The sequence below is a fragment of the Telmatherina bonti genome (genome assembly GCF_933228915.1).
Source record: "Telmatherina bonti genome assembly, chromosome: 4".
Classification (NCBI taxonomy): Eukaryota; Metazoa; Chordata; class Actinopteri; order Atheriniformes; family Telmatherinidae; genus Telmatherina; species Telmatherina bonti.
Window position 1 is genome coordinate 20,213,095 of NC_136622.1, and position 27,503 is coordinate 20,240,597.

A 27,503-nucleotide genomic window follows, 5' to 3' on the forward strand; every position below is an offset into this window, starting at 1 on the left:
GTTTAGGTGGACTGAGGAAAGACGCCTGCTTATAATCTGGATAAGGTTTAGAAAAAGAGCTGCTAAGAAGGAACAATGGGTCGTGTCCCCCATGCTAAGACCAGGGGAGAGCTTAAGTAACAGAGCATGCACAAGTTGTGAGGAAATGCTTTCAAATGACTGCACAGAGCACATTTTAGGGAGAAACAGATTATTTGATTTGTCCTGCAAAAAGGGAAAACAGGGCACACAAAGAAATAAAATAAATTCATTGTGTGTTTTAAATTTAAATATAATCTAAAAGAGATGCACAACTGCTCAATTTTATCTTCCAAAAGACAAGAAATAATGCATCCAATTGTGTGTTTTTACCAATACTTAATGTTATATTCCTACATCAACGTGAAGCGCCTCCTTGGAGTGAGTTTTCTCTGTCTCCATCTAGTGTTTCACCATGAACAGACTTTTTTTTTTTTTCCAACTTTCCAACATCCAGAACATAAATAGAAAACCACGCCTTTCCTTTAAAATGAATAACAAAAAAGTGGTTTAAAAAAGAAAAATGCCACAAAGACGGAAATCTTAATCAAACACTGTATACAAATCTGTATAGACGCATGTGAATGTGCATGAGCCATCTCAAGTCCTGAGACTGAATTGACCTGATCATTAGAGGGAGGAAGAGGCTTGACCTGATATTTCCTCTGTTGTTTGGTCAGGAAAAGGGACGTTATTGTAAAAGGGCTGTAAAGATAAATAACCCTGCTGTTTCCATGGCAAAGGCACAAACAGTGAACGCCAAAGACAAAAGAGCTCAAGACAATAAATCCAATACTGTCAATTTTGTTTAGTTTTCTGGGTGTTTTGGAGGGAAATATAGTTACAAAACAAAAGGACCATGGTCATTTTTCCACAGAGAAAGGGAAATCGTATCAGTTTTTTTTTTTCCAGCTTTTTCTGGGCAGTCCACAGTTTCATCTTGTGCATTATTTTCCAGGCCACGACATCCTGATTGGTAATGGGAATATCTGACACTGTATTTTGCTTTTGGATCAGGAAACTCCTTGTACAGCTGTATACATGTTTTTATAGCCTTTGGAGGAAAGGGTATTGTCTTTTAAGAAGAAGGCTTTGTCCAGCCTTCAAATTTAAGTGGAAAACCATCCTTGGCACTTTTTATTTTTTCCACAAGCTTAACAATGATGAATGAACACGCACCTCTGCTACATTCTTTAGGTCGGCTAGAGTTCATCTCATTAGAAGAAATCCAGCCACAAACGTTTTGTCATCAGCCATTCACATCATTCAACATAAAAAGGGGACTAAATTACGGATGCTCCTCAAGTATCAGGCTTAACTCATATCCAGTTTTTCTCTGTTCACCCACTCCTCTTGCCGTTAAACACCTCCACCACTGTCCTCTTTGTCCCCTGAACTCTTCCCCATCTTCTCATCGTCAGGGGAGACGAGCCTCGTCAGAAGCTTATGAAGAGCAGCCTTATCGCTCCAATACAAGAGCAAACACAGGAGTCTTTACAGCGTGTTGTCTCAGGAAGCTGAGATTACTACCCTTTCAGAAGCCCTAAGACGCCGCAATCCTGAGTAGCGTTTTATCTTAACAGTTTGCGGCACTTTGTTTGCCTTTTCTGTGAAGCCTATGGATAAAAGAGCAGCTTCTGTGAGCGCTGTCTGATTAGGATCTAATTGTTAACATTCAGTGTCGTTTTTATTATCAACCCAGTGTTGCCATACATGCAGCAGGTAGAGGCCTTTTCAGTGTTATGAAGGACTCTCCATTTGCTGCTCTTGTGTTTTACTCAAGTACTAGTTAGCACTGAGGTGGCAGGAGAGGAGCCCCCAGCTCGACATCATCAACAACAACAACAACAACAACAACAAACAGGAATTGATGGCGAGTGTTTATTATCTGGTTTAATTGCTCCTCATCTGGAGGATCTGACAGTTGCGGTTAATGAGAGAGGGAGAGGAGGCACACACTGTTGGCAGGCAGTTTCATGGTGTAACATGCGCAAGTGTGTGTGGGTGTGTGTCTGTGGTGAAAAGAAAAAAGGGATAGATCACATTCCAGCTCAACAAAACATCAAACTGTATCAAGACCCCTAAATCAAGAACTGTAAGTTTGCACTGAAGCTCACACTGTAATCTGTGTGCCATTTTTGCAGATGTACCCAAAGGAATACACCTAAAACCATACAGATACAAATTTTTAATCCCACAACACACGAGATTTTAGCTCTGGTGCAGGTTGTGTAAAATAATCTAGTGCCCAGTAAATACAGGATTTTGTTAACATCAGGTCCACACTTCTGGCCTACAGTGAGACAGGGACTACTTTAGCATTTAGGCAATGCCATGGACACACACACCCAGGCATGGTTTGATGGAGAAGGGATCAGGACCACTGTGTGAATCCTCAGAAACAGCCTGGAGGATGGAAGTGATGCTCTGCACTCAAAAGAAAAAAGAACAGTGAAGACAGAATGTGTTTTTACTCCATCGAAAGCCAAACACATATTAGCACAATATAAACACACAACACCACAACTACCATCAGAGGCTCCCTGTCCCATTCATAAATTTCTCTTGTTGAGAAACACGGGCATTCCTTAAATGGGGCATACCCACCCCTTTTACTACTCCAGCTCAGCAGGCCCACATGGGAACAATTAGGGTTGTGTGCAAGTTTGGCAAAGATCCGTAGCAACCAGCCGCAGCTGTTTTTATTTACCTTTTTTGCTCTGGTGCTGGATAATGTCAAGAGCACATCTGCTACTGTGCAACGTAACAGTGGTTGCATGCGTGGTTGACCCATGATTCTGTAATTACCCGCCGAGCGAGATGAAGAGGCCCAGCAAACCACTCAAAGCCACACATAGCCTTCCTCCCCCTCTTCCTCCAAATGTCTCTCCAGTGGCATGAAACCTCGTCTGCCTAAAAGCTGGAGATCAGAAGATGCTGAAGTGGCATTTAATGACCCAAAGTTGCACACAATAGTGATTTTGACTTCATTTTGGTGTCATGAAATTGCCATCTGATGACACTTCCATTCTATTATGTCGAATTAAATGTTGTTATTCTGAAATCAGATGAAATGAGATCCACTTACCAAATTTCCTGATTTGATTGTTTGTGGTCATGTGACACAAGCTGCACAGTATATCACTGGGGTTTTTTGTTTGACTGCTTTAAGTACTCTGGCACTGAATACGGAGAATAAATATAACTTTTTTTTTTCAGCTTTATGATAGCATCTGCAGGGGTAACTTCTGGTAAATTCAGTTTCAGGACTGAATGCCGACATACATCTCTGTAATGTTTCACAGTTCTAAAAGAAAACTAGAAAAAGTTTCACTTTCTCCATGAGATTTTTAAACATGAAAGTTTATCAGGCAGCAAACTTAAAGCGACCAATCAATAGAACTTGTTTATCATAATGATGAGTGATTATGAGCAATAACAATGAAGACCATATATGGATCACTTCATAGAAGCAGTGTGGGGGTTGGGTGCCACCAAGCTTAGCATCTCCCAGATGTGCAAACCATATGCTCTGAACAAAATTAAAATAAAAAAGAAACAGTGAAACATGAAAGGGATTTTTAACTTTGTAAAGACAGTTACAGTGGATATAGATAGGGTAACGGCCAACAGAGGCCACATGAAAAGAAAGGAGGATGTTGGCTTGCTTTTTTGCATCACTTATTCCATTTCCTGCTCATAAGTTCAGTGAGCAGATGGGGACCAAAGGCACAAGGAAGTTTAGATTTTCTGCCCCACAGCCCATTGTATATGATGCATGTAACTGCGTAACACTGCGCTGTTATCATTTACTGAAGCTTTGGTGCGTACCAGGAGGTCACAATAACAAAGGTGAAAAGACAAAGGCTGGGAAACAAAAGTGAACAATCTTCGGCCATTTTTGTTAATATTTTGTGATCCACATCAGTGATCTTGGTTATTTTGTAAAACATGAAAAGCGCTGACAAGGATTACCTCTCTGTTGCTTACTACAGCATTAAATAATCATTTCACCAGAAAGTTTTCACCTTCAGAGTGAATGAGAAATAAATAAATAAAACAAATTAAAATAACATTAGATTTCAAAAGAAAAAAGTACAAAAACACGTAAAACTGGTTAATTTAAAAAAGACCATCTGGAGGACAGGTTGCGATCCATGAAGAGATGCTCAAAATCATATTCAAGAGTGCCCTCTCTTGTTGGTTAAATATACTGCAACAAAGACAACGCTATGACACCACTGACGAAATCATTTTGTGAATGTGTTTGTGAATTGAAAGAAAAACCACATCTAAATCAAATGAAAGCTCCAAGAATCATTATCAATTTGTCTGAGTAATTTTAAAAAAATGTTGCACTTTTTTTTTTTTTTTTTACTAAAAAGGTGGCATCAGCTAAACTAACTCCCAAGTCCTCTCCCAATCAGCCTATTTATCTTCTTCAATAGAGATGTTTATTTAAAGCCTTCCTTATCTTTCTGGAAAATGTTATCCATCAGGTGACAGCTGGCAAAGGTCTGCAGATCTGTACAACAAACCTGGTTTTGAATTTTTAAAGCATTTTAAAGTCATTGCAATCACTGAAAACACTCATCGACAAAAAGACTGTACCTTAGAAAATATATATTTATTGTTACTGTGCTGACCTTTTTCTGGAGTTTTGAGTTGCAGTAATGGTCAAAATGATTTTGGTTTTATGCAAGTTCGTTATCTGGTCAATAGACAAGTTACTATGATCAGTGCTGCTTTGTGATTGTTCCCTCGTCTTGTCAAACTGCACGTTTAAATGAGAATACCCTCTCTTGTAGGAGATGGATTACGTTGCTTTAGGATGGGATAATGTTTTTACATAGACACGTTAAAAGGTAAATGACAATAAAAACTCTCAAAGTTCAGTTTTTGTCTTCAGTGAGTGTAAGCAGACCTGAACTACATGTCCAATGCTGCCAAGCACCACTAACAAATCCAGCATGTTGGATTTTTTTTATTTTGGCATCTACATTAGAAATAATTTTCTTTTGTTATAACTTTATTTTATTCTATATATGTAAATATACCACATATATGAAATGTCCCCTCTAGACCCACTTTCAGACATCCATTTCTACACCTTATCTACAACATTCAGGATGCTGAAAATGAGGTTTCATAGTTAGAAACAATAAAAAGGATGACAAAAAAAACTAAATTAAATTTAAAAAAAAGAATAGCAGATGGTTTCTCCAATCATAGTCAAACAGAGGAAGCTGATGACAACCTTCCCAGGAGTCCTTCCGAAAGCAAGACTTGTAATAGTTGGCAAGATTACAAAAAGACTAACGAGAACTTCTAAGAAGTCAGAGCCTCTTTAAGGCAAAGCAAGTTTATTTGTATAGCACAATTCAACAACAGGAGGGGTCAAATGCTTTACAGAGATATTAAAACATTGGAAAATAAAAGGCATATCTAAAATTAAAAACAAGAGAAAAAGGAAAGACAAAGAACATTCGAAAAAACCTATCAATAGCATTACTTTGCTTAATGTTCATTTCATGATATCAATATTAACATTACATCTATCACCAGGAACAATGCAGGACTGCAAGAAGAAAAACAACCTATCATAATGTCATGACTAAATTCAACAATAAATTCTGAATTATACCAGTGAACATGTCTGAAATAAAGCGTGAGAGAGCAGCTCACAAACCCACTGTGATCACAAAGTATCTAAGTCATTTCATCAAAGCATGTATGTAAAAAATGTGGCTGTTTTTTTTTTTCTTTTCTTTCCTTTTTCTGTTATGGTTAAGTGATACAAGAGTCGTGGAAGGACCAAAATCTAGCAGTTCACGTGAACACTTTTAGTTTCTTTTTAGTGTACTTTTCTAGTTTGTTTAAGTTTGCCTGTTGTTAATTGTAATTTTGGTGTGATTGTTTCCCTTTTGTGGATGGTGCTGGTGCATTTTCTGGTCAGCTCTCCCTTGTAGAGGGATATGATCTCAGGGGGATTGCCCTGGATAATTACTGGCTGAATAGCTCTGCAGTTAGATTGGAACCTGTTTAGATTGTACCTTTACTATTGCATGCTGGGAAACACTATAGTGACATTGGAATAAGTAGGTAAAAGGCATTGCTGGCTGGCTGGCTGGATGGATGGATGGCGTTTTAGGTCATACAAATTTGTGGAAGAAATTTTTAAACGTGGTTGCACATTTTTCAAGTACCAATATAAAAGGGCCTAGGATAAGCTCAAAGTTGGCCTAAGGTTAGGGATACAGTAATTCACGCTTAAAACATCCCAATAACTGAACAGATTACTTCTACTACTAATTTTTAATCGTAAATCACAAGAAATGGTCGTGAAATACATTGTCAAAACTGGGCAAACTATTCAAATAACTTTTTGTTTGTTATGAAAGAAAAGAAAACAAGGGGGGGGGGGGGGTATTATTATCGAGAGAACTATATTAAACTAATTCACAACCATTCAAGCGTCTTGCAAAACAAATAAGTACTCACGCTGACTTTAAGTGCAAAATGTATTTCGGCAAAGGGGCCTTAATTAAGCTTTCTAAGTTGCAATAAGACGAGGGAGGGACACCCCTGAACAACAGGTGCATTTTAGACATAAGTAAAATAAAATTTTAAAAAAATGTTTAAACTATTTCACTTCGCACACCTTTTGTTTGGGTTTTCAAAATCGACCATTATGTCGACGCCGTGGAGGGGAATTGCGAACACTTAAACTTCGCTAATTAAAAGCTAGTCAACATTAATGGATCAAGATTAATGTATCATATCATTTTAAAAAGTCATATGAAAAAAACGCACTATTTGATTATTACAATAAACATTTTAAGTTTTTTTATTTTCCATTTAAATATGTTTTACTTCCCTGTGAAAACGTGGTATTGCGCCCTCCCAACTCGATGATGTCATCTTTACATCGTGAGCGCTCCGCAGCCATTTTGTTAGCTAGTTTGAGGTTAACAGAGGTTAGCTGTGTGCAGCTGTTGACATTTTGTGTTCAAATTAAACGGAATTAGATAATTTGCGATTTATTTCATGTACTTGCTTTATTCCTCCACGCAGCATTAGATAATAGAAGGACTATTGTATTGGTTGACATGAAACATAACTTAGGACTGGATGCTCATTCATTTTTACAGCTGTCTGGAGTTTGCTAGCTCATTAGCTCGCTAGCTTGCTAACTTCGTCCAAATATCCCGCTTTTATGGTCGCCGCGTTTTTTAAAAGTGCACTCCTAAAGTGATTGTCTCACTCGGTTTGTTCGATTTGGATAGTTTTTGCTTTATGTTTGCTTCACCCTTCTAACAAACGCAAACTTGAGCCAGGACAAAGCTCAGAAACTCGTGTGCAGTTCTTTGGTGTTTACTAATAACTTGAGCTTCGTCACCTGATCCATTTGGACCAGGGCTCAGCCATCCATTCACATCATGTCAGAGCTTTACATTCGGGTGGCTGAGGATGAGAATGAAGAGCCTATGGAGATCCCCTCAGAAGACGATGGTACAGTTTTGTTATCATCGGTGGCAGCTCAGTTCCCAGGGGCTTGTGGGCTGCGGTACAGGAACCCAGAATCCCAGTGCATGAGGGGGGTCCGGCTTGTGGAGGGAGTCCTGCATGCACCAGAGAGCGACTGGGGAAACCTAGTCTATGTTGTCAATTATCCAAAAGGTTAGACTTGTCTCTTTCTGTCTTTTCTCCATTTGTTATGTGGGCAACTTGCATCGTAAATGCAGTTATTATCTTTATATTTAACAATCTGTTCCATATTGTACTTAAAATTAATTTTCCATGATCATAGACAGAAGATGTCCGTGTGGGGGAGCAACCTACGATACAATACAGCTCCATAAATTCCTGCTTCCATAAAGACTATGAATTAGTATTAACATCTCATTAGGCCTTGTGTTAAAACTGTGCTTAAATCAAGTGTGCAAAAGAGTTTGACAAGAATAAAATGAACTGATCACATCAACGCTGCAACCATAATCCCTCAGATGCTTTGGGCATGTCAGTTTTTTTTTGTGAACCATTACTACAAAGCAAGATTATGCAACAAATCGTTTATATCAAAGAAAAATTAGACTACAATGATGTCATGTTATTTTTTTAATGATATTGTGCTACAAACTGAATTATATAGGAGACATTTATATACTTTTAAGTGTATTAACTGTGTATTATAAAGCAGAGCGCCAACCGGGGTTAAGTCTGACCTTTTTCTCAGTTTAAATTTTATCCTTTTTTTTCTAATCTTCTAATCTTTTCTTATATATTCTTTACAGATAACAAAAGAAAGATGGATGAAATAGATGCTGCCTCAGCTGTAAAAATTAAAAGGGGTTTTCAGAAGACATCAGATCTCATTGTCCTTGGATTGCCGTGGAAAACAACAGAACAAGACCTGAAAGATTACTTTAGTACTTTTGGAGAGGTCATCATGGTGCAGGTATTGAAGGTTTATCTGGCTCTGAATATTGTTAGCCTTTCTAAATAAGGTTTAAAGTAATGTTTGATAATGTATTAAGCTTCGTTTCTTGTTTGATGTTCTTTTTAGGTGAAGAGAGATGCAAAAACTGGCAACTCAAAGGGTTTTGGTTTTGTCCGATTCACTGAATATGAGACACAAACTAAAGTAATCGCTCAGAGACACATGATTGATGGGCGGTGGTGCGATTGCAAACTTCCAAACTCAAAGGTATTGGATTCCTGGTTCATATAGAAACCTTTTCTCTTAGATTGGTTGATAAGAATGGAGTGATGGCTTCTTGTACATGTTAATATTGTCTTGCATCTTTGTAGAAAACTGCTAAACAGTTTACCATTCACACAAATTTTGAGAAAATACCTTAGTTTGAGTCTTAAAATTATAAATGTTTTTTTAAATAAGTTTTGACTTTGTAGTTTATAAAAGATTATATGGACTACAAGTTAAAATGGTTTTTGCAACTTATGAATTGTGAAACATCTAGATTTGAAAAAGAAATGTTGATGTTTTATTAAAATATGGTTTTGTTTCTGTGTCCTCTCAGGCATGTCCTGATGAGCCAATGCGGAGCCGTAAAATCTTTGTGGGCCGCTGCACAGAGGACATGACAACGGATGACTTAAGGCAGTACTTCATGCAGTATGGTGAAGTCACTGATGTTTTCATCCCCAAACCTTTCCGGGCATTTGCATTTGTCACATTTGCTGATGATCAGGTGAGAGTTACAATATATGTGAAAGCTTAATTATCAGCTGATGGCTTCCTTTTTAGGATAACAACAAAAGTACTTATGATAAAATTATTAACGGAGATTGTAAAGTTGTGTAGGGTGTATCTATTGAGGAGTAGTAAATAACAGGACAGTAATGTCAATCACTCTCTTTCACTCCCTCAGGTTGCCCAGGCTTTGTGTGGGGAGGACTTGATCATCAAGGGTGTCAGCGTCCACATCTCCAATGCTGAGCCCAAGCACAATAATAGTAGGCAAATGATGGATCGAGCGCGGTTTGGGGCTGGTGGGTTTAGTCAGGGCTATGGCAGTAATCGCGGTGGGTTAGGCAGCGGGAGTGGAGGGGTTAATTTTGGGGCCCTTGGCCTCAACCCTGCAATGGTGGCAGCTGCCCAGGCAGCGTTGCAGAGCAGTTGGGGAATGATGGGCATGCTGGCCAACCAACAGGGTCTGACGACAACAGCAGGCACAGCCACTACAACCAGAGATCAGACCTATAGCTCTGCCAGCACCAGTTACAGCAGCCCCAGCTCAGCTAGCCTTGGTTGGGCTGCAGGCAATAACACCGCCTCCAGCAGTGGCTTCAGCTCCGGCTTCGGCACGTCTATGGAATCTAAGTCCTCTAGTTGGGGAATGTAGATAGCGACAAGTTGACTCTTTCTGTTGCTTTTAGGCTAATCTGGTAAGTATGTCTACGGGGAGGAATGACTTATATCTTATTTAAAAGAAAAATACACTGCCTTTTATTTTATTAAAGAGGAAAAATTTATACCTGTGTGACCGTGTAGTCATGCATCGAGTGGGTGAAAAGTTAAGTTTGTCAGTGGGATCTCCCACACTATGTTTGGTTTTTGAGAATATGCCACAGATGACTGTGCATGCATCATAATTATTTGTAAACATGCACGAGCATCTTGAGACCCCCTTCCCCCCACTGCCCACTGTGAGATGGGCTTTATACAATTATATATATATCTGTATGCATTTGATTGTATCCTCCTGTTTGTTTTTGCTTGACATCTTTTGGAAACGCCTTCATGAAAGTCTCTTCTGCAGTTCACCAACTCTTTCGCAATTTCCCGGGAGGAATCGCGTCATTGGCAGCAATGTTCGGCAGATCTCAGTATCCGTTCCCTACCTCCCATGTGTAAAATGCTTTGTCATCCAAGAACAGAGCTTCGTTCGGCATATACTGTATTAGACGGTGGGTGTTTTTTTGTTTTGTTTTTTTCTTTTTAATTATTTTTTTCCCTTTCTCCCTTTTTTGGGGGGGGAGGATTTAGACATTTTGTTTACCCTTGTCACTTAAAAGCTCGATGAATGGGAGATTGATGATGGGCCGAGTGAGCGAACGAAGAGCAAAATGAAAGAAAGCAAGTGTGGGAAGAACTGTTTGTGTTTTTTTTATTATTATTATAAAGTAAGAGACTGGGAGAGTTGAGAAGAACCTGTGGCTTTGTACGAGTGTGAGCAAGAAGCAAGTACGTGTGTGTTCCCAGTGGCCATCACAAGGACAGTTCTAGCATCTCAAGCTCCCTCAGCTCTCTGCTTTCTCTCGTCGTTTTCTATCTACCTTAATTCCTTTAAAATTACAGTAAAATATGAAGCATTATGAGTCTTTGTATCCTTTAGTAGCTTTTTTCTTGCTGTCCAATTTGATGTGAATGCTGTGTCTGCTTGTGTGCTTTAATTTCTCCTTGTTATCACCCCTTCTGTGTGAAAATGTGACTTTGTGTTAGTAAAGTCTGTGTGGGGTGGGGGGATACTGAAAGTGTGTTGGCGATTGAAAGAAGTAGATGTGAATGTTTGACGAGGTCACGTTTGAAGTGGTTATGAATACATTTTCTATGTTTTGTGAATCAAAGGAAAGTCTGAAATAAACTGAATTTGATTAGGTATAAATACCCTCTTAACAGTGACTTGTTTTTGACGTTACAATAATTGAACTGCCAACACTTTAATTTACATGTATAGGGACATCGGACATGGAAAGCCCAGGTTGGAGTCAGTAACACGGAAGACGAAGCCGTTGTTCGTGAGCTGGTGCAAACCACTGTGGAATAACTGCACAGCTCCCTTAGTCCTGAAAAGGATCTTCGTCACCTCACTAGCAAGAAACCTTGGACAATAACATTTAGAGCGGACCATAGTCAATATTAAGCAGCTGGGGTTTTTCTTTTGTACCTGCACTATCAGAACAGATAAATTACACCCACTTCTGTCCACATCTGACACACATTTTATTTTTCCAAAAACCTATTAGTAAAAGTTTTCTGTATGTCCTTATGATCACTGATAATTTGACAGTCCTGGCCATTAAGTTGATTTTAAATGTCAGAAATGGTTTTTTAGTGTTTTGTTTACTTTTTTATGGATGATAAAATGTATTAGCTGACGTTCAATTTAAAAAAAAAAAAAAAAACTTATTACAGAAATTAAGTCGACTGAATAAATATGCCAGCATGAATTTACACTTTGTATTGAAATATAAGCGTTTTAAAATAAAAGTTTGAACTTTTTTCATAATCTGTTGTCTGTCAGTGTTGATAAACTTAGTATCTTTATTTTTTTTGGCTATAGTTTTTACAGATTAGCTGTTTGGGTGGCCAGTCCTCTGCTGTAAGATGTGCTGCAGTGTTCTGGGGTTTTTTTTTTAGAATATGCTGGCTGGTTAGTGGTGTAGTTCTGACTTTCTGCCTGCAGGTGGTGCTGCTGTGTCGTTTTGTCTGTAGCTCTGACTCTACGTTAAGATTTCAATAGGGTAATCTTTCCTTGAATTCTTTTTTTCCATTAAAATCAAATGGTATTTAATGTTATTGAAAATAAGTTACCAACCAGGTAATTATAAATGCTGCTTATCAATGACGAGTTTATTTGCAATAATTTCCAAACAGCAAGATGGATACATGCAAAGAAGCCACAAAAGCAAAAGTCATGAGTTGAAACATTTTAAGTTCTCTCAGCTCTCTACTCTGAGACATTGCAAACTTTTTAGTTTGCGGATTGGATTCAGAATTTCTGCTGTAGATCACATATCTGATGCTGGCTCATTTACATGACCCCAAGTATACAGTAGGTATATTCACATTTTCCTCATATTCCAATGTAAAACACTTTTTTTCCATGTAGAAACATTGATTTACAGTTGTATATCACTATATTTTTCTGTGATATTAAAAGGTCAACCAGACATTTATGGTAACTAATACAAAAACTTTTTGCATTGTTTTGAAAGACCAATTTTTTCATCATAAAAGAAACTCTTGAATGAGGGGCACATTAAGTCTAATCAAATATGTTGAGGTTAATTATTTGTTGATCCAGATTTGTAAGAAATATTTTTTTGCAAAGGCATCCGAATCATCTTTTGTTTTCTGACTCGCTTTTCTCTGACTACAGGGAATCGGTTCCCATCTTTGTTGTGAAGACCCTTTACAAGGCTAGATTCAGTCGTGAACATCACATTGCTACTTAGTTCTGTTTAAAGGCTCAGATGCACCTCAACATGCCTTGTATCATGAATGTCTACTTATCAAAGGAACTGAGTGTCAATCTTCATTCCACTGTAATATGGAGGTTATGCTGTTGTGTTTAAAATATTCTTTATTCTCATATTTTCAGATAATCTGAAAATTCAGCAGTAATTATAGGAAGTTAGGAGAAATCAAAAGTTGGAATTATTGCAGAACGTATTGCCCTGTAGCTTTCATCACACTGTTTTCTTGATTCAAGTTTTCTTATGAGTTGTTATATTGTTTAAAAGTAGTCTGGGGTCCATCTGCTGGACAGCATGTCATAAGTCTGGTATTACATCAACTATGTTGCTTATTTCCATAGTTCTGCCTCAAACTGCCATATGAACAACAGCCCCTGTGTCGCTACAACATCAAAATATTGGGATTTTTTTTTTTTTTTTTTTAGCCTTGGAGACAATCAGTATTAATTGATTTTGTTATATCGATGTTTAATGTGTTATTGTGTACAAATGCAGCATGTATTGATACACAGCGAGTGGTCCTGTGGTGCAAAATGTCTCTTCCTTTTTAACTGTATATATCCTCCATCCTCTAATGCATTGCCTAATTTAGTGCTACACAAACATAGTGCAATCATGTTTACACCTCACAGAGAGTAAGAACCATTCAAGCTAATTATAAAGGGATTGAAATCTTTATTTAGCCTGTTACAGTACAGTGGTTCCCCTTAATCCTGTGTTAACACCGTGAACCCTGGGCCCAACATGACAGCTGAACATGATCCAGATGGAGTCAACACCCAGTTGCTCCCCCTCTTGTGACAATTCCATCAAAACACACAGTGAGAGGGGTGTACGGGGTTAACAAACATTCTATTATTTCATATCTTGATAAATAAATCTACATCAAGTCTTTGAGAGGGGTGAAAAGTTGAATGAAGGTGGATGATGGGGTGATGGTTATAAAGGTGGAATGTGTAACATCTTCTGTCACAGGCGTCGTATCCTCAACCTTTTATCTCGTTTGTGGTTTTCACTGGTTTGAGCATCATCCTTAAGCATTGTATGATGAAGAAGAGACGCTTCCACCATGGCCTGTCCAGTTGGTGTGGATGAAATGACCAGGATTTGACAGCAGCTCATATGTGTGGGCTCCAAAGTAATCCCTCTGGGCCTAAAAAATAAAACCAATGTGAGGAAAGCAAGAGGAAATCTCAGTTAAGCTAGCATACAGCAGATATTCAGCTACAATATAAGTAGTAAGGGCTATTATACAGTTTCAAGAACAAGGAAATGTCTTTAGACAGACAAGTCAAGCGGTGACATCAGCAGACTTCACACCGTCTACCTTAAAGTCTCAAGATCCCCACACGTGATCCTTTTAATCTGATATAGTCCACAACACTTGGCCATATGCTCCGTCATCACTGCTCTGCAGCTTTTTTTTTTGTTTGTTTGTTTTTTTACCTGGAGCAGGTTGGCGGGCAGCTTCTCGTGTCTGTAGCCATCGTAGAAGGACAGAGCTGTGGTGAAACAGGGCATGGGGATGCCATGCTGGACACCAACGCTGACTGTTCTACGCCACGACTCCTAAAACAAAAACAAACTGATTGACATTTTTTCTTCATCGATCCAGTTTCATTTAGTGTAGAGATAGCTTCAAAGGACACATTTCTGTTTCCAATTAAAAAGCCAAATTTGAGCCGAAACCAAACCAGTGCTTCTGGACTGTTTTGTGAAGCTAAATTTGCCAACATCCCCGTGTGTTTTCTACTGACTGAAGTGGTGGAAACTCCCTCGTTTCTTCATCAACAAAAACACAAAATGAAACAACAAAATCTTTGTTACCAACTGGACAAACAAGCAGAAGCGTTGCTTCATGTATTTGCTGTCGGAAAGGAGGAAACAAGTGGCTTTGTGTCTTTGTCAACGTAGCTGTTGCAGGTTTTGTATTTGTCCATTTCCTCCTTCCTCATACCTGACAGTCTTGCACAGCATTACTGAAGAAATTGTCCAACAGCAAGTTCTGGAGGTCAGCGTCCCTGTCGAATGCCTCTTTGATTTTGCCCAGGAAAACACTGGTGAGAGGAAAGAACATTGTTAGCAAACTGAAATGACAGAAAAATAACTCCTTCCAACAGACTAATGAAAAAGCCATTTCCCACTGGTTGGTTGGGTTGCGCCTGCACACTGCTAGTCAAACAGAGTGTTTAATTTACGCAATTTTTCGCCAGATTACAGAAAGCAAACCAGTGTCGCCATCACAATTTCCTCATTCTTCTCTGAATCTGATTTGACAAGAAGAGTCATATTTTCCTTTAATGTAAATTCTCAGTCTAGCATTACAGAACATTATGCTCAACTTCCTGATATGGCTCCAACCATAACTTACGATACTGCTTCTTTGGGACATGGCCTCTTTTACAACATAACCACATTTACACCATCGTTGTCAAAGGATTTTGCCCAAAACACAAACTTGCTGTGTGCATGACACCCTCGAGTTTAAATGTACCTTCGGATGATACAGCCTCCTCTCCACATGAGAGCGATTGCACCGTAGTTGAGCGACCAGCCGAACTCTTTGGCTGCCTGCCGCAGCAGCATGAAGCCCTGCGCGTAGGAAATTATCTTGGAGGCATAGAGGGCCTGGAAACATGAAAAAGAAAATGATCCATTTATTAGCTTCCATGAAATGGTAGTTAACAGAGAGAGATGAGATCAGCTTGAGGTCTAACATGGTCTTTCAAGAGAACTGCCTCATCTTTTTACATCCTGATCAGACTGGAGGGGTGGTGCAGTGGGACGTTCACAGAAGATTAATCAGGGAAAAGAAAGCATCTGTACACTACCAAAGATTCCACCATCAAAATGATCTCCAGTGAAGATCTGTTCCAAACAAACAGGTTCTGAGATCTCATGAAGTTGCAAGAAGTAAAAGTGTGTTTGGAGATTAAAGAAAGATGCAGAATTTTAAAGTAAAATCTTTTAACTGTTATACATGACCAAATCAGACATGCTTTAAGTCTGTGTTGTTGCCAGTGGCACGCAGAACCTTTCACTGGAAGAAGTGATTTAATTTTCTACCGACAAAGAAAAAATGAGAAATGAAGGGAGAAAGGCTGCAACAACAAAATATTCATCCTGCACAACAGACGAATCATTCAAAATGGACTTATTTACAAAGGTGCAAGCTTAATGTTTTGCTATGAATACTCTGATCATAAATGAAAGAAGGAAAAAAGACTTTCCGAATCTTATATTTCTAGAAAATCCAACAAGCACATTTCTCTCTTTTTTTTTTTCTTCTAAAAAAGGTACGCTGAAATTGTAAAAGGAAAATGAAAAGGTAAATGCCTTTTGTGTTGCTTTGAATGTCAGAGAAATGTATCAATATTTACACCTTTGAAAAAACAAAACAAAACCAGGTCCTCCTTTATTCTATTCTACAGTCATTTGGCACATGCTTACATGTGACAGGTGATCAACCAAACACACGTCTTGTGGGAGGAAGCCAGACTACGTGGAGAGAACCCACGCTGACATGGGGAGAACCTGCAAACTCCACACAGAAAGGCCACCGTTCAAACCTCCCTCAGCCGAGGCTCGAACCAGCGACCTTCTTGCTGTGCGGCCACAGCGACCTCAACCTATAATATTACACTGTGCATTCTACCTTTCTAATGTCTTCCAGAAAGGCTGCTTTGTCGCCACTGAATTTGACCCCCTGTGGCCCTGAGAGGCTTCGGCTGGCCTCCACTCTCTCATCCTTTAGAGAGGACAGGCATCTGGCAAAGACAGCCTCCCCTGAGACACAAAAGAAGGGAGGGAGGGAGGAGACAGATGAATTAGGATGGATAGTGTTAGCTTTCCGCACATGTTACCACATGTGAGCACAACACAAAGACAGACATTTCTTAAAATCAGGAAAAGGAGTCTTAATAGTTCTGCAGATGATCTGAGAGTAAATTTTAACTGAGAATAAGCACAATGACAGCAAGTTACAGCAACACTATGCAATTAGGAGGGCAATGTCCAATGACCAGCATGACTCAGCACTATCATTTACTCTGTTTTTTAAACAGGTGAGTCACCCCCCTTTTGGAAACAATACTACAGGTTTTTCAGCTGCCAGACTAAAATGATCATTTCCTTGTCATCATGTCTAGACAAAAGGAAGAAAACCTGTTTAGTCAGCATGACTTGCTAAAACTGCCCAGTGACATGATACAAGGGGAACAGCCTGGTTAACTGTGCAACAGGGGAATGTTACCCCCGCTAGGCCTGAAATCCAACAATGCATACTGCTCTATGCTGGCTGGATCAGTCCTGATACAGTGAGGCCTTTTCTAATAGACTCATCCTCTGTCACTATAGGACGCACAGCTGTGACAGAAAGCAAGGAGATACTATCATATAATACTGTAATATTTAGATACAAGTCTAAAAAATTATGTGCAGGCGTTTGGACCAGTTTGTAATACAAAAAAAAAACAAAAAAAACCAACTATAATGAATTACTTTCACCTTCTGGTGGACTTCTCAGAGCAGATGCTATGACACCCTGTTAGTGTATTAAAATTACTTTTTGATTTTGAATGTTAATAGAGCAGACGGTCATACAGTTATAGCAAACACCAAGCCAAATCCCCCTTATGTCACTTGAGCTGGACAAGCTACTAGAAAAGCCTTCAATCTTCTTACAGGCAGCTTCATATTGATCACGTCTCTTAGAGGAAGCTCAGTTAGCGAGGCTGTGTGTATGCGGGACTTAGTTCTGATTCCAAAATGTTGAAATGTTAAACAGGTGTGGCTTAATGCTTTTAGTCACGCCGTCATAAGGAATACAGTTTACTGAAAAAAAGTCAGCACTTGAGGAAGTGGGAAGGAAACATACTTCCTTGTCTACAACCTCCTTTCTTCCTCTTACCAATCAAAGTAACAGGCGTGCCGTACTCCAGGGCTGATATAGCCGTCCACTTTCCTGTGCCCTTCTGTCCAGCACTGTCACGGATCTTGGGCAGCAGGTGGGCGCCATCGGTGTCTCTGTATTTCAGGATGTTGGCTGTGATCTCAATCAGGAAGGAGTCCAGCTCTGTCTTGTTCCAGCTGTCAAAAGCCTGTGTGTTTCAGTCACAGTCAGCGGGAAGAAATCCAGTCAGACACAATGTTTTTTCTTTTATTCAATATTATGTTGCAAGAATGATATCATGGAGGTGCAGTGTGCTCACCTTTGCCATCTCATCATGATCCATACACAGAACATCTTTCATGAGGTGATAGGCCTCACAGATAAGCTGCATGTCTCCATATTCAATACCATTGTGGACCATTTTTACAAAATGGCCAGCACCCTCATCTCCAACCTGCCCGAGAAATCAAAAGTAAATAAAAAGTACAGTAAGAATTATATATAAACAAATTGTGTAAATTAATTGTAAAAAAAAAAAACTACACTTACCCAGTCACAGCAAGGCTCTCCTGTTCCCACTTTGGCAGCAATGCTCTGGAAAATGTCTTTTATATGTGGCCTTAAAATGAAATAAGAGCAGATGTTTAAACTGATCAGCTCCCACAGTGAAGACATTAAATCCAATATTCCTTGACGGTCAGATTTATCATTATCTCAAATGTAACCAGCATCCTGAATTTGTTGTAAGGACTCACCAGGCCTCTTTATGTCCTCCTGGCATGAGTGAGGGTCCATAACGCGCACCCTCCTCTCCCCCGCTCACTCCGCTGCCAACAAACAGCAACCCTTTCTCTTTCAGACTCTTACACCGCCGCTGTGTTAAACAAACGCAAAAGAACTAGGAGGACAAGCTCTGAGGAATAATGAGTGTTTGACACACTGACTTTCAGGGACTTACTGTGGTGTCTCTGTATTCAGAGTTGCCACCATCAATGATGATATCCCCGGCTTCCAGGAGAGGAACCTGAGAGAGAACAAGGGCTATATCTGTAAGTCTAAGCACAAAGTTTCTTAGAACTGGATATCACTCTGTTCAGTACAAAAACTAACCAGTTTGTCAATGAAATCATCCACAGCCTGTCCAGCCTTAACTAGCAGTATGATCCTCCTGGGCTTCTTCAGCTTGGACACCATGTCTTCCAGGGATTCGGCTCCGATCACCTTGGAGCCCTTAGCCTCATTTTGCAGGAAGTCATGCACCTTGGACACAGTTCGGTTGTAGGCGCAGACCTGTGAGAGAGATATTTAGTCTTCTAAGACAAGTAACAGTTGATAACATTCATCCCAACGAAGTTAAAACAAAAAAAAGTCATGGTCTTACCACAAAGCCATGGTCGTTCATGTTCATAATTAGATTCTGGCCCATGACAGCCAAACCAATCAGTGCAATGTCTGCTCTGTGGAAACAAGAGTAATCACATTTATTATGAGGACCTGATCAGCATCCGTAGCATCCAAAACCAGACCGTTTTAGCACAAAGCAAGACTTATACAACTTCCATATCCTTATTACACGCAAATAAAATCACACACTTGCAGGTCAATTTTTATGCTCACTTCATTTCCCAGAGTCCATAGCGATTATCGTGTCATTTCATCCAGTTTAACGTTAGTACTACATGTAGATTTCTGCTAAATGCAAAAGCTGGTTTGATACACATCAAGCTAACACTACTAATTATAATAACTAATAAAGAAGATTGATATTAGTCTGAGACCAAATGACAACAAACTAGACAATTTAACATAAAATATCCACGTCTTTCTCATTCTTAAACATTTTTAAAAACTTACTCTGCCATCTTCCTTTGCGGATAAAGCAACAGTGAGGTAAGAAATGTTCAAATGAAAGTCGAGCTCACACGCCAGTCTCTCCTTCCTGATTTCCTCTCACTCGTTTTTTACTTCCTCGTTCTACGACTCACGTCTGACTGACTGAGACGCTTACGTCCGCCCACGTATTGCATTCACCAATCACAGAGCGTGTAAAAGTGACGCGAGGTTAACTGCAATTTTTGATTGGTTTAAATCCCTGAGCAGAGGGATCAGTTTTTTCATTGGTCAAACTGGAGGTCACTCATGTTGCGTCAGCCACGCCCATTAAAAAATATGTGATGCCGCATTTGAGGTAAGTGGGAACTTGGAAAATCTTTATATACTTTGGATAGCAATATTCATTCAAATAAGTATAAGTAGCACACAAAAATGAATAAAAAATTCCAACTTTGGTAAGGGAGAAATTTAAAGAAGTCATTGTGAATTTTTAGCTTAAATTTTGTTCTCTGGGGAGAACTGCAAACATGCTCATGATAATTTATTGTTAATCTACTGGTCAGGCCAGGACACCAGAAAATGTGATGGGGGCTGTGGGAGGAACACAACCCAGCAGCAGGTTCACTATCTTCTCCATTGTGCAAGGAGAGACTGGAGAAGCACTGCCAAAGCCCAACAAAATGGACTCCAGCAGACCACTAAACTGCATGTTTCTGCTCCAACTGTCAGAAACAGATTACATGAGGGTGTTATGGGGGCGTGATGTTCACAAGTGGAGCCTGTGCTCACAGCCCAACACTTTATGTTCCTCACGGATAAGAGCAGATTCACTTTGAACACTTGTAACAGAAGTGAGAGTCTGAAGATGCCACAGAGACCGATCTGCTGTCTGCAACATCCTCCAGCATGGATGGTTTGGCAGTAGGTCAGTCATAGTCTGGGAAGGTATATCCTTGGTGGGATGCACAGACCTCATATGTTTGCCACATGTACCCTGACTGCTACTGGGTACCAGGATGACATCCTCAGACCCATTATCAGATCATATGCTGCTGCACTGGGACCTGGGTTCTTCCTGATGCGTGGCAGTGTTCCATTCATGTAGCTGGAGTGTGTCAACAATTCCTGCATGATGAAGGCATTGGTGCTATGGACTGGCGTGGTGGATCACTTGGCTTGAATCCAATTGAGCCCCTCTGAGACATCATGTCTCAGACCATCCAACTCTGCCACATCGCGCCAGACTGTCTTTCCAGTAGCTTACTGATGCCCTGGCCCAGGTCTGGGACAAGATCCCTCAGGAGGAGAATATCTATTGTCTGATCAAGAACCTGCCCAGACATTGTAGCGGGCGAATACGGACACGTGGAGACGACACACATTGTGCCTCGTGTTGAATGGTCTTCAGGAATTTCCACAGAAGTTGGGTCAGCCTGTGATCTGATCTTTCCACTTTTATTTGGTGATTTCAATTCCAGAGCTCCATGGGTTAATGATTTTGATTTACATTGAGCATTATTATCATATTTTGCTCTCAACACATTCCACTACGACTGTGTGATAAGTAAAGACTTTCATCTGAGATATTTCATTCTCAAAGATCAAAGAAGTGTTAAGCATTCCCTTTTTTGAGTATAGTTCAAATGTTTCAATGTGCAATATTTTATTTGGACAGGGTTTAGATGATTTGCACCAAACTAACCTTTTTTTAAATTATTTATATCTCAGTATCGGTTGGGTACTTAAACTAAAGAATCAGACTCTTGCTTTGTCCGATTGCAGATATTTATTTAACTATGTCCTGTAGTTCTGTTTAATTGCAAATTTTTACTGAAGGTCCCACAATGGACTGGTGACCTGTCTAGGGCGTACCCCACCTCTCGCCTGATGATTGCTGGGAAAGGCTCCAGCTTCCTTGTAATTCTTATTGGACTAAGCAGTACAGAAAATAATTGAATGAATTTGACTGAAGCATGGTTTTGTTGAATAAAACTGAACATTCATATCTTTTATCTTTTAGTTTGGATTTTGGGGGGTGTTTCCAATCCTTATCTGTAAAAGCACAATATCAGCTGACACAATGTGACTTCTCTCTGCTGATCCTGAGGTCATGTGTGGAATTTCTCCCCGTCAAAAAATGTGGGTGGGTTGGGGGCATCAGTCTTTTTAGCGGTTTATGATGCAGCGGCTCCTTTTTGCTCTGAGCCCAGAAAATAGTTTAACACAACTATAATGTCCTTAGAAACAGTTTTGGGGGGATGTTTTCTTGATACAGAAGTCCTTGACTGTACACTTCATTACAACACACAGTTGTTTCCCAGTTAATAAAACTGAACACAATTTTTTCTCCTCTGATGTAAATTTGTGGCAGGTCACGAGAAGACTGTATTAAACCAGTTTAGTGTCAGAACAGCTTATTAGGCATGGAGAGCCTTCCAGGGTGAATAATGCAGTTGTAGTGCTTTGAGGTTCACTTTCCATGATTTTACCTTTTTAGTTGCTCTCAAATGTTGCATGTCTGATCAAAAACTTTATCAGAAGAAAATAAACTTACAATTGAAGGACAAATAGTTATAGAAACAAATTTCTGCTAAAAAAAAAAAAAAAAAAAAAAGAAAGGAGAAGTTAAGGATCATGCATCTAAAGGCACGTCAGGGTAAATTATATGAAGTAAAAAGGTAATGTTTACTTTTTTTACGTTTGACTTTTTAATCAAAGCTAAAATGGAACTTGACGCTAAGAACATGTAGACATGATGACTGTAGTGAAGCTGAGCAGAAAAGAGGACAAACAGACATCACTTCTTCTGCTAATGCACAGTTTGCACTTTTATTGTTGCCTCATTCACTAAACAGGTCAATGGTGCAAGATTACCATACACAGAATTAAGATATCTGCATGACACATCTATGCTATACAGCGAATGGATTATAGTTATTACAAATACAGTAAACATATTTACATTTTAGTCCAAGCTCCATACAACACAGATATTTACAAAATAAGTATGAAAATGAAACCAGTCTGACAAATAATGTACAGTGTTAATGTCACGGTTTGTCCTTTTAATCCTCAAAGTGAATGAATCTGAAAGGGAACGAACACAGGTGACTAATATTAATCGTCAGAGGGGAAGATGGAAAAATATCATGATTAGTTTTCTTTGAAAGGCATCAACGGAAAAAACCCAACAACCTAAAAACCCAAAAACATTGAGGTGATGGACACGTTCACATAAACAATAGTGTCCTGTCATTTTTTATTTATCGCTAGCTACGTTGTTTTATAGATTCCCTGATATTAGAAAAAATAACATTAGATAAAAGCCACTGTTGTTTAGTTAGATTTCAGACAACTGGCCAGCATGAGCAATGAGTCCATATTCCTCAATACAAACGCAGACCGAAAATCACTCATACCGCTTTCTGATAAAGAGGAAGCACTAATGCAACTCATCTTCTCCTCAAAAGGTGCAGCGGGTTACATCTTAGATCTCTTTTCCCTTTAAAAAAAAAAAAAAGTAAATGATGGGGAAATAACACATTTTAAATCGTACATTCAACTCTCTCCCAGTTCAGACCAGAGGAGGCTGCCACACCTTCATTTGGTTCATCATGAGCAGAACAACTAAACCGCACAGACTTTATTTGATTAGTTAGTTGAACCTTTTATTATGTGCAAAAAGCTGCAAACTAATATATACATTGCAAACAATAAATACAGAATCCAAAATAATATACTTCTAGAAATTAGCCACTCAAGTGAAAATGTTTGCTCTGACATGTCTTAATATAAATATGTCTATCTTCCTGATGAGGTCCATGTGAGGTATGCTGCACTTTGAGCCTTAATAAGTGCATAGATGCTTTGTTAATATGATCTTTTTGACAAACGTTTGCTCAGAAAGCAACAATCTGGCAGGTTTTCATATCTCTGACCAGGAGGTTTGCTGACCTGAGGGCAGTGATTTTCTGCATATCTCATGTTGCATCCGAGACCAACTTTTTTTTTTTTTTTTTTTTGTCTTTTCATCAACAACAATTACACAAACACTTTCAGCAGGCACCTCTGTTTCCCCCTTTATGTCCCTTTCAAAGTGGCACAGTGGGCACACTACTGGTTGGCAGGCCAGAGTTTAAAAAAAGCCCATCTGTGCTTCTAACACAACTTTAAGCATATCTGGAAACAAAGGCGCCGCAAATTTAACCTGCAGCCAAATGTAGCAGCTGAAACCCGACGTGCAGAGCAAATATTTTCATAAAAAATATCAGAAATAAAAGCTTTTGAATATGTCATCCCTTTAATATCTCTTTTCTGTTACCCTTTGAGAAACAGCTATCATCCAGTGTAGCCTCGATATGTGCTCTCATCATTGTTCCTGATGCTTGGACATAATCCCGCCTGAACTGCCTTCGTCTTGCTATAGATATGAATTAATGTGCAAAATAAGATGAAACACCAATAGATGCTGTTTGCAAAAAAAAAAAAAAAAAAAAAAAAAAGCCCTGTTATATTTCATTAAAAAGCATTATTTTAGAAGGAATAAAAAAATACAACAAAAAATTTAAGATATTAAAAAAAAAAAAAAAAAAAAAATAGAGGATTGAATTGAGGAACGATAACATGGAGATGCTGTAATGTGATGCTGCTGAACTGTAAGCACACTTTGCTTTGGAGGTTTTAGCAAACGCTGGTGATGCAACAAGGGAATCATGTCCTCATCGGTCCAGCAGGTTGAGCAGCTTTATCAGCTCACTACTGGTGTCAAAACTAAAACACTTCCCCCTTTTCCTTTTTTCTCACCATGTTATGCTTCGAGTACTGCCTCTATGTGGTGGTTAAATAACTCATTTCTGAGCCTCTGCATGTTAGTAAGCTAGTGGGGTGAAGAAGAATGCCTTAAATAGGAGTTAAGCTATGAAACCTATCCCAGAATGGACTTAATTTAGCAGAGTAATTTTCTCCTTAGAGCTTGTTCCTCCTCTGCATCTTCTCAAAACCCTGTTTTTTCTTAAGATGAAATAGCAAAAGGACAAACATTTACTCCTGCAGGAAGAACCCCTCCTTGTGTCTCCGCTGCAGAAATACAAAATAATTTTTGCTTTTTATTTTTATCCAGTTCGCATGGTCTGTTTGTTTTTTTTCATGTTGACACAAAAGCACTGACTGACACTGGCACTATCAGGGGTTCAAATCGGCGTATGTACAGAGGCTGAGAGGTGGGCGGGAGTCTGAAGATCGCAGCGACAACAGCGGAGATCCCATGCTGCCATCTTGTCTCACCGAGCTCGACGGGATTTCCGTCAAAATTTCGATTCAAACGTTTTGAAGACAGTTCAGGGGGAACTGCTTTGAGACGATTTAGTGGCCTGATGCAAACATATCTTAAGATTAAAAAAGTATAAATTTATTAGCAGCAATAGTTCATGTAGCAGAGCATTACCTAGAACATTTTGACTTATTAGTGGATTTTCCCTTCCTAAATTTTAACTGTAGGTTTTCTGATTTGCTTCATTTTTTTTCCTGTCAGAGCACACCTGGTCTTCTCCTGAAGAATGCTGCAGTAATCATGCGAGCTCTTTATCAAAAACATGGAAGCAAAAAATAAAACAAAAACTCTTGTTGGGAGACAAATAACACTGATAAAGACTTCCATTTTTTTTTCCTTTACAGATGATTGGAAAACTTAAAATTAGCTTTTGAAGAGCCGTGCACACACAAGTAGACTACTACAACATGCTACTAGTTAGGGAGTTCAGGAATGACAACAAAGCGAAACAAAAATAGACCCAAACGTTGTCATAAAAATAGGAACACAAAAAGCTGCGAGAGAGAGAGAGAGAGGGGGGGGGGGGGGGGGGGGGGGGGGGGGGGGGGTGGAGGGAATGGGGAGGCAAGGTTCTCTGGAGATGAACTTTTTAGTTGCATGAAAGAAGACTTAAGCCACAAAGTCTACTTACAAGAGAAAACCGTCAAGAATCACAATGATTAATAAGTGTTAACACTTTGTATGTTCAAAGGCTGTTCAGAAGGAGAGGGAGCCGTGGGTTCCTGTGCGCCACTCAGTTCTTTGTCAGGCCGCTGCGCCTCCTCGCCAGCTTAGATCTGCAGGGTAAAATGTGCTGGGGTGAGGTGAAAAGGCCATTTTTGACATCCTGACTGGAAAACTGAACTTAAAGTAAATGTATGCGTACCTTATCGTCCCTGCAAGCAGAGGATTAAAAGCATACAGCCAGTCGTTCATGTCTTTCTCGTTGTTGGCCTGAAGCAGAATTCCTCGATGTTTTGTGCACACAGCGAACGTGTTTGGAGTCTGAAAGGAAAGAAGGAAATCTTAATCAAGCAGCACATCTGTCTATCAGATTAGGTTAGCACACACAACACGGAGGCTACACGTCATTGTTCAGTGTGTTATGTAGCTTTTTGAGCACATGAAATGTCTGCAAAGATAAACGAATAATTTAAAAACTGCAGCTGAACTGCTAGGAACATTTTGTTTGTATTTTTTTTTCTTTTTTTAATAAACACTATATAACATGTGCATTATAGGTGCCACAGTGCCTGACTGTTATGGTTTTAACCAATCAGAGCAGTGGACCTTTTACATCAGAAGCCTAATGGAGACAGTTTACCTTCAGCATGGCTTGCTGGTCTTCGCTGTATTCCACCTGTGCCGTGGAGAGGTTGAGGACACCTCGCTCCACAGGGTCCTTGTCACTGTTGTAAATGAAGACATAGGGCCGGCGAACAACCACAAAGTGCTTCACCCATGAGTTAGAGCGTGGCTCCATGAAGCTTAAGAAACCTTTCTTGGACACAACAGACCTATAAATAAAAATAAATCAGTTACTTTTATTTTCAAGGGGGAGCTTGTTAGTTTGCATCCATCTGAAACTGAGTCAATCCCCATCCCTTCTGCTCGAGTTAGAAAACAGGATTATTTCTGAGTGCTTGGGCTGCAAGACATGACTCATATTGACTTAACCTTTATTTGGCCGTGGCACAAAGAGCCGAAAGGAACAGCGAAACTACAGCAGCAGAGTTAGCATAGCAGTACATACCCCGGCCTCATTTCTTCAATATCAGGCACCAAGTTGAGGAACTCATTCTTGCCAGCCCGTGCAAGGTAGGACATTTCCAGAGTGGGAACCATTGGGAAGTTCTCATAGTCCGAGCAGGAGGGGCTGGAGGCACGAGAGCAGTTCTCCGGGGTTCTTGGAGACAAAGCGTTAAGTTAGCATTAATGTGTTAAAACTGCCAGTATGCTGAAACTTGCCAGTGAACTGATGCGTTTGTGTGTTAACGTATATCTTTTATTAGTATATGTTTCGGAAACAGATTTACTTCTGGTCTAAGGAGCCACAGCGGGAGTCGGATAGAGAGGGGCAGGTGGAGGAGGGAGTCAGGGTGGCGCTGCTGAAGCTGGTCACCGATGGGTCACGTCCGATGGGTGAGATGTCAGACAGCTGGAGAGAAAAACAGAAGCAGACCTTGAAAACACAGTTTCAGTAAAAACATCATGCCGCACTCACTTCTTAGTTGAGTACCACTCTGAAGCAACCGAAACAAAATGTGACTGAGGGGAGATTTGCCTTTCTGCATCCTCTTTCTCACCTTGCAGTCGCTGATGCTGTTGACCACCTGGTTATATTCACTATTGAAGGTGTGTGTCATGAGGCGCAGGCACTAAAAAGCAACAAGACCGATCAGTCCAGGGAAGAGGAGGAGCGGCAGCAGATTGCTCTGCAGCAATGAACAGGTTTTCTTCTCACCTTGGTGGCCAGCTCCTTCTCACGATCCACCAGGCTCTCAATGTCTGCCGAGTCATAGCCGCTGCTCTCGCTGGGTGTGATGGCACTTTCAAAAGTGGTGCTGGAGATCTGAGAGGAGATGGAGGTGGAGGTGGAGAGAGTGCCTGAGCTCATGCTAGGGGACAGAGACTCGCTCAGGGACTTGGTGGTCGGAGCTGATCCCACTGGAGCCGCCTCTCCGAGCTTCTCCCTCAGTAGGAGGAGGTGACGGGTCTTCTCCACCTAAA

General features: G+C 39.9%; 3 protein-coding genes across 6 annotated transcripts in view; 1 reads left to right on the plus strand and 2 right to left on the minus strand.

The window, feature by feature from the left end:
• The window catches only part of tardbpa (TAR DNA binding protein a), a 36,383-nt gene extending 24,670 nt beyond the window's left edge, over positions 1-11,713 (plus strand). Inside the window, exons 1-7 of one of the 4 annotated variants that reach the window (XR_013771280.1) lie at positions 6,985-7,698; positions 8,313-8,476; positions 8,585-8,725; positions 9,060-9,230; positions 9,411-9,495; positions 10,302-10,449; positions 11,220-11,713. Coding sequence is in view for 3 of the 4 variants with exons in the window: in XM_079239173.1 (XP_079095299.1) it covers positions 7,458-7,698; positions 8,313-8,476; positions 8,585-8,725; positions 9,060-9,230; positions 9,411-9,884 (1,191 nt within the window). In the remaining variant the exon portion in view is untranslated. The other 3 variants (XM_079239174.1, XM_079239173.1, XM_079239175.1) reach the window with 3 other exon arrangements.
• A 1,641-nt stretch (positions 11,714-13,354) lies between these two features.
• pgd (phosphogluconate dehydrogenase) lies at positions 13,355-19,611 on the minus strand. Its single transcript, XM_079239849.1, has 13 exons — positions 19,487-19,611; positions 19,014-19,089; positions 18,743-18,922; positions 18,591-18,656; positions 18,388-18,506; positions 18,182-18,251; positions 17,952-18,086; positions 17,651-17,840; positions 16,397-16,527; positions 15,236-15,369; positions 14,699-14,798; positions 14,188-14,310; positions 13,355-13,894 (listed from the first exon to the last, which is right to left on the minus strand). Exons 1-13 carry the CDS (start codon positions 19,492-19,494, stop codon positions 13,775-13,777), a joined length of 1,452 nt encoding a protein of 483 aa, XP_079095975.1. The 5' UTR covers positions 19,495-19,611; the 3' UTR covers positions 13,355-13,774.
• Positions 19,612-25,489: 5,878 nt separating this feature from the next.
• The window catches only part of kif1b (kinesin family member 1B), a 52,492-nt gene continuing 50,478 nt past the window's right edge, over positions 25,490-27,503 (minus strand). Inside the window, exons 42-48 of the mRNA XM_079239106.1 lie at positions 27,238-27,498; positions 27,080-27,151; positions 26,810-26,931; positions 26,527-26,679; positions 26,098-26,290; positions 25,660-25,778; positions 25,490-25,570 (exon numbers count right to left, since the gene is read on the minus strand). Of these exons, the coding sequence (XP_079095232.1) occupies positions 25,528-25,570; positions 25,660-25,778; positions 26,098-26,290; positions 26,527-26,679; positions 26,810-26,931; positions 27,080-27,151; positions 27,238-27,498 (963 nt within the window). The 3' untranslated portion in view covers positions 25,490-25,527. The remainder of the gene's footprint in view (positions 25,571-25,659; positions 25,779-26,097; positions 26,291-26,526; positions 26,680-26,809; positions 26,932-27,079; positions 27,152-27,237; positions 27,499-27,503) is intronic.

Bases quoted from the DNA above. Each gene is read 5' to 3' on its own strand.
- pgd (XM_079239849.1), bottom strand. The intron at 18,087-18,181 runs GTAAGTGTAGTT...TTTCTCGGGCAG, and splicing joins GAGAGCCTTGCTGTGACTGG to GTTGGAGATGAGGGTGCTGG. The intron at 16,528-17,650 runs GTAAGAGGAAGA...TTTGTGTCTCAG, and splicing joins CACGCCTGTTACTTTGATTG to GGGAGGCTGTCTTTGCCAGA.